This window comes from Oncorhynchus masou, chromosome 9 (genome assembly GCF_036934945.1).
Source record: "Oncorhynchus masou masou isolate Uvic2021 chromosome 9, UVic_Omas_1.1, whole genome shotgun sequence".
In the NCBI taxonomy this organism is placed as follows: Eukaryota; Metazoa; Chordata; class Actinopteri; order Salmoniformes; family Salmonidae; genus Oncorhynchus; species Oncorhynchus masou.
The window spans coordinates 81,860,930-81,868,429 of NC_088220.1; the positions used below are offsets into that span (position 1 = coordinate 81,860,930).

Here is a 7,500-nt window from a genome sequence, read left to right on the forward strand (position 1 = left end):
TGTTGTGTCGCTCTCTCTGTTGTGTTGCTCTCTCTGTTGTGTTGCTCTCTCTGTTGTGTCGCTCTCTCTGTTGTGTTGCTGTCTCTGTTGTGTTGCTCTCTCTGTTGTGTTGCTCTCTCTGTTGTGTCGCTCTCTCTGTTGTGTTGCTCTCTCTGTTGTGTCGCTCTCTCTGTTGTGTTGCTCTCTCTGTTGTGTTGCTCTCTCTGTTGTGTTGCTCTCCATCATTCAGCCCCTGTTGTGGGCAGTGTTGCATACTACTGTAACATTCAGGCTACTTACTACACTAATTCAGAAATATGACAGTGATTACTGCTGCGCAAAACTGTCCGACAAACACGCACGCACGCACGCACACACACACACACACACACACACACACACACACACACACACACACACACACACACACACACACACACACACACACACACACACAGCGGAGGTCAATGATGTGTGAGAAATAATGGGCCCAGTCATAAACAATTCCCAACATCCCTCCCTCTCTCCTCTCATTCTACCCTTCACTTCTGTCTTCTCTCCCTTCTCCCTTCTCTCTCCATCTCTCACTCTCCCTCACCTCTTATCTCTATTCTCTCACCTTTCTTTTCTGTCCTCCTCAGAGGAGAGAAGGGGAGGGGAGGGGAGGAGTGGAGAGAAGGGGAGAGGAGAGGAGTGGAGAGAAGACAGAAGTGAAGGGTAGAATGAGAGGAGAGAGGGAGGGATATTGGGAATTGTTCATGACTGGGCCCATTATTTCTCACACATCATTGACCTCGGCTGTGTGTGTGTGTGTGTGTGTGTGTGTGTGTGTGTGTGTGTGTGTGTGTGTGTGTGTGTGTGTGTGTGTGTGTGTGTGTTTGTCGGACAGTTGTCGGACAGTGAGTGAGTGAGTGAGTGAGTGAGTGAGTGAGTGTGAGTGTGGGTGTGGGTGAGTGGTGGTGTGTGAGTGAGTGTGTGAGTGTGTTTGTGAGGACAGTTGTCGGACAGTGAGTGAGTGAGTGAGTGGTGGTGAGTGAGTGGTGGTGAGTGAGTGAGTGAGTGAGTGAGTGAGTGAGTGAGTGAGTGAAAGGTGGAGGAGAGAAGCAGGTAAGAACTCCTGGGTCACTAGATAATTATAATCTCGTAAATCCTCCCAGAATATGATCATTTTATGAACTCTCCGGGTCACAAGATAAATTGAAAATGTAATCAGGTCAGGTAGCAACAGTGAAGCTAATAATGTTATTACTGTGGTTAGTGACTGCTGTACAGTGTAGACTTTGACAAATTAACTGCATCTGACAAATTTAGGCATCTCTTTCTGCTTGAGTTCATCTCTCTCTCTGTCTCTCTCTCTCCTTCTCTCTCTCCTTCTCTCTCTCTCTCTCTTTCTCCCTCTCTCTCTCTCTCTGTCTCTGTCTCTGTCTCTGTCTCTGTCTCTGTCTCTCTGTCTCTCTGTCTCTCTCTCTCTCTCTGTCTCTGTCTCTCTCTGCCGCTTTCACTCCCTACATCCATCCCAGTTTGTTTATAGCTGGGTCATGTAGGCCACAGCTGTCCTCTGCCCTCTGTCAGCCTCTCATCTGGCATTACCCACAATCCTCAGCTGGATTGTGTCACGTAGTATTTTTTTCCTCCTGTGTTTGAAGGTGTGTGTGTGTTTATGTTTAAGTGTGTTTCCGTGTGCGTGTGTGTGTGTGTGTGTGTGTGTGTGTGTGTGTGTGTGTGTGTGTGTGTGTGTGTGTGTGTGTGTGTGCGTGTGTGCGTGTGTGCCAGGTTAATTCCTGGCAGGCTGACCATCACATGTTCCATAAACCCACTTAACCCAACAACTATTACAAAATAAACACAGACGCTGTCTTTATTTTTTAGTGTGTATGTGAACATGACTGTTATGTTCTGGCCTTTATGACAGCTTTGCATACTCTTGGCAATCTCTCAACCAGCTTCACCTGGAATGTCTTCAAGGAGTTCCCACATATGCTGAGCACTTGATGACTGATTTTCCTTCACTCTGCAGTCAAATTCATCCCAAACCATCTCAATTGGGTTGAGGTCAGGTGATCTGATGCAGCCTTCCATCACTCTCCTTATTAGTCAAATCGTCCTTACACAGCTTTGTGGGTGTGTTGGGTCATTGTCTTGTTGAAAAACAAATTAAAGTCCAAATGAGCGCAAACCAGATGGTGTATCTCTGCAGAATGCTGTGGTAGCCATGCTGGTTAAGTGGGCCTTGAGTTCTTAATAAATCACAGACAGTCACCAGCAAAGCACCCCCACACCATCACACCTCCTCCATGCTTCACGGTGGGAACCACACAAGCGAAGATCATTAGTTCACCTACTCTAAGTCTCACAAAGACACGTCGGTTGGAACCAAAAACCTCAAATTTGGGCTCATCAGACCAAAGGAAAGATTCCCACCAATGTAATGTCCATTGTTTGTGGTTCTTGGCCCAAGCAAGTCTCTTCTTATTGGTGTCCTTTAGTAGTGCTTTCTTTGCAGCAAGTCGACGATGAAAGCCTGATTCAGACAGTCTCCTCTGAACAGTTGATGTTGAGATGTGTCTGTTACTTGAACTCTGTGAAGTATTTATTTGGGCTGCAATTTCTGAGGTTGGTAACTCTAATGAATTTATCCTCTGCAGCAGAGGTAACTCTGGGTCTTCCTTTCCTGTAGTGGTCCTCATGAGAGCCAGTTTCATCACAGCACTTGATGGTTTTGGCAACTACACTTGAAGAAACTTTCAAAGTTCTTGAAATGTTTTGTATTAACTGACCTTCATGTCTTAAAGTAATGATGGACTGTCGGTTCTCTTTGCTTATTTTAGGTGTTCTTGCCATAATATGGACTTTGCAAACCTGTATTTGGAACATTTCTCCCTTTCTTCTCTGCAGAGCCTCTCAATCTCTGTCAGGTTGGATGGGGAGCAAAACAGCTATTTTCAAGTCTCTCCAGAAATGTTTGATCAGGTTGAAGTCTGGGCTCTGGCTGGGACACTCAAGGACATTCAGCGTTGTCTTGGCTGTGTGCTTAGGGTCGTTTTCCTGTTGGAAGGTGGACCTTCACCCCAGTCTGAGGTCCTGAGTGCTCTGGAGCAGATTGTCATCAAGGATCTCTCAGTAATTTTCTTGTTTCTCATGGAGAATATTGTTTCTCGCGGTCTGATAATCCTTTAGGTGCCTTTTGACAAGCTCCAAGCGGGCTGTTATGTGCCGTTTACTGAGGAGTGGCTTCTGTCGGGCCGCTCTACCATAAAGGCCTGATTGGTGGAGTGCTGCAGAGATGGTTGTCCTTCTGGAATGTCCTCCCATCTCCACAGAGGAACTCTGAACTCTGTCAGAGTGACCATCGGGTTCTTGGTCACCTCCCTGACCAAGGCCCTTCTCCCCTGATTATGCAGTTTGGCAGGGTGTTCAGCATTAGTAAGAGTTTTGGTGCTTCCAAGCTACTTAAATTTTATAATGATGGAAGCTACTGTGTTCTTGATGACCTTCAATGCTGCAGAATTGTTTTGATACCCTTCCTCAGATCTGTGCTTTGACACAATCCTGTGTCAGAGCTCTACAGATAGTTCCTTCAACCTAATGGCTTGGTTTTTGCTCTGACATGCACTGCCAATTTTGGAACCTTATATAGACAGGTGTGTGTATTTCCAAATCATTTCCAATGATTATTTACAAACAGTTTTTACTTTGTCATTATGGGGCATTGTGTGTATATTGATAAGGAAAACAAGTCATTTAATCAATTTTAGAACAAGGCTGTAATGTAAGAAATGATGGAGAAAGTAAAGGAATCTGCAAACTTTCTGAATTCACTGTAAATAACTGGACCTTTAGTGTGTAAATAACTGGACCTTTAGTGTGTAAATAACTGGACCTTTAGTGTGTAAATAACTGGACCTTTAGTGTGTAAATAACTGGACCTATAGTGTGTAAATAACTGGACCTTTAGTGTGTAAATAACTGGACCTATAGTGGGTAAATAACTGGACCTTTAGTGTGTAAATAACTGGACCTTTAGTGTGTAAATAACTGGACCTTTAGTGTGTAAATAACTGGACCTTTAGTGTGTAAATAACTGGACCTATAGTGGGTAAATAACTGGACCTTCAGTGTGTAAATAACTGGACCTTCAGTGTGTAAATAACTGGACCTTTAGTGTGTAAATAACTGGACCTTTAGTGTGTAAATAACTGGACCTTTAGTGTGTAAATAACTGGACCTTTAGTGTGTAAATAACTGGACCTTTAGTGTGTAAATAACTGGACCTATATTGTGTAACTAACTGGACATTTAGTGTGTAAATAACTGGACCTATAGTGTGTAAATAACTGGACCTTTAGTATGTAAATAACTGGACTGTAACGGCGTTCTTCGTTTGTTGAATGAGAGTCGGACCGAAATGCAGCGTGGTGGTTACTCATGTCTTTAATGAAGGAAAACGGAACGATACATGAAATAACTAATAAATACAAAAACAACAAACGGAACGTGAAACCTATTACAGCCTATCTGGTGAACACTACACAGAGACAGGAACAATCACCCACGAAATACACAGTGAAAACCAGGCTCCCTAAATACGGTTCCCCATCAGAGACAACAAGAATCACCTGACTCTGATTGAGAACCGCCTCAGGCAGCCAAACCTAAACCAAACACACCCCTAATCAACCACAATTCCAATACCCATAGTGTGTAAATAACTGTTCTGGACCTATATTGTGTAAATAACTGTTCTGGACCTATAGTGTGTAAATAACTGTTCTGGATCTATAGTGTGTAAATAACTGTTCTGGACCTATATTGTGTAAATAACTGTTCTGGACCTATAGTTCTGTAAGGCAATCTGGTTACACTTACAAGACACCACATGTGCGACTGTACTGTCATTGACTACTCTGTGCTGTGTGTGTGTGTTTCTGTATGTGTGTGTTTCTGTGTGTGTGTGTGTGTTTCTGTTTGCGTGTGTTTTTGTGTGTGTGTGTTTCCGTGTGTGTGTTTCTGTCTTTCTGTGTGTGTGTGTGTTTCGGTGTGTGTATGTGTGTGTATTTCTGTGTGTGTGTTACAGAGACAAGACCCTGTATCGTGGAATGCATCGTTTTCTGAGGCTTCTCGTGATGTGTTGAATATCCGCTACACTCTCCTTCCCTACCTCTACACACTCATGTTTTACGCCCACAGCGAAGGAAGTACAGTGGTCCGACCGTTGCTGCATGAGTGAGTACACACACACACACACACACACACACACACACACACACACACACACACACACACACACACACACACACACACACACACACACACACACAAACACACAAATACATTCTAACCACTAGGCTACCTGACCTGGCTGTGTATATAATCGATATGTGTTTCACGTTGTCTTTTTCTAAAGATGGAGGAGCAACGTACCCTTGACATGAGTGTGTATCAATGTGTCCTCTGGCAGGTTTGTGAGCGACAGGAAGACGTGGGATATCCACAGACAGTTCCTGTGGGGCCCTGCTCTGCTCATCAGCCCGGTCCTGGATGAGGTAACTGACCACTTATATATCTGTCCTGGATGAGGTAACTGACCACTTATGTATATGTCCTGGATGAGGTAACTGACCACTTATGTATATGTCCTGGATGAGGTAACTGACCACTTATATATATGTCCTGGATGAGGTAACTGACCACTTATATATATGTCCTGGATGAGGTAACTGACCACTTATGTATATGTCCTGGATGAGGTAACTGACCACTTATGTATATGTCCTGGATGAGGTAACTGACCACTTATGTATATGTCCTGGATGAGGTTACTAACAACTTATATATCTGTCCTGGATGAGGTTACTAACAACTTATATATATGTCCTGGATGAGGTTACTAACCACTTATATATCTGTCTTGGATGAGGTAACTGACCACTTATATATATGTCCTGGATGAGGTAACTAACCACTTCAATATCTGTCTTGGATGAGGTAACTGACCACTTATATATATGTCCTGGATGAGGTAACTGACCACTTATGTATCTGTCCTGGATGAGGTAACTGACCACTTATGTATATGTCCTGGATGAGGTAACTAACCACTTCAATATCTGTCTTGGATGAGGTAACTAACCACTTATGTATATGTCCTGGATGAGGTAACTGACCACTTATGTATCTGTCCTGGATGAGGTAACTGACCACTTATGTATCTGTCTTGGATGAGGTAACTAACCACTTATATATATGTCCTGGATGAGGTAACTGACCACTTATGTATATGTCCTGGATGAGGTAACTGACCACTTATGTATATGTCCTGGATGAGGTAACTGACCACTTATGTATCTGTCCTGGATGAGGTAACTGACCACTTATGTATCTGTCCTGGATGAGGTAACTGACCACTTATGTATCTGTCTTGGATGAGGTAACTAACCACTTATATATATGTCCTGGATGAGGTAACTGACCACTTATGTATCTGTCCTGGATGAGGTAACTGACCACTTATGTATCTGTCTTGGATGAGGTAACTAACCACTTATATATATGTCCTGGATGAGGTAACTGACCACTTATGTATATGTCCTGGATGAGGTAACTGACCACTTATGTATATGTCCTGGATGAGGTAACTAACCACTTATGTATATGTCCTGGATGAGGTAACTGACCACTTCAATATCTGTCTTGGATGAGGTAACTAACCACTTATATATATGTCCTGGATGAGGTAACTGACCACTTATGTATATGTCCTGGATGAGGTAACTGACCACTTCAATATCTGTCTTGGATGAGGTAACTAACCACTTATATATATGTCCTGGATGAGGTAACTGACCACTTATGTATATGTCCTGGATGAGGTAACTGACCACTTATGTATATGTCCTGGATGAGGTAACTAACCACTTATGTATATGTCCTGGATGAGGTAACTGACCACTTATGTATATGTCCTGGATGAGGTAACTGACCACTTATATATATGTCCTGGATGAGGTAACTGACCACTTATGTATATGTCCTGGATGAGGTAACTGACCACTTATATATATGTCCTGGATGAGGTAACTGACCACTTATATATATGTCCTGGATGAGGTAACTGACCACTTATGTATATGTCCTGGATGAGGTTACTAACCACTTCAATATCTGTCCTGGATGAGGTAACTGACCACTTATGTATATGTCCTGGATGAGGTAACTGACCACTTATGTATATGTCCTGGATGAGGTAACTAACCACTTATATATATGTCCTGGATGAGGTAACTGACCACTTATGTATCTGTCCTGGATGAGGTAACTAACCACTTCAATATCTGTCTTGGATGAGGTAACTAACCACTTCAATATCTGTCTTGGATGAGGTAACTAACCACTTATGTATATGTCCTGGATGAGGTAACTAACCACTTCAATATCTGTCTTGGATGAGGTAACTAACCACTTCAATATCTGTCTTGGATGAGGTAACTAACCACTTATGTATATGTCCTGGATGAGGTAACT

The 7,500-nt window shown here is 43.0% G+C and overlaps 1 protein-coding gene across 2 annotated transcripts in view; it reads left to right on the top strand.

The window, feature by feature from the left end:
* Positions 1–7,500, top strand: part of si (sucrase-isomaltase) — a 110,406-nt gene that overhangs the window by 91,843 nt on the left and 11,063 nt on the right. For both annotated transcript variants that reach the window (XM_064975291.1, XM_064975290.1), the window contains exons 41-42: positions 5,054–5,202; positions 5,438–5,522. In XM_064975291.1, coding sequence (XP_064831363.1) covers positions 5,054–5,202; positions 5,438–5,522 — 234 coding nt within the window. The remainder of the gene's footprint in view (positions 1–5,053; positions 5,203–5,437; positions 5,523–7,500) is intronic.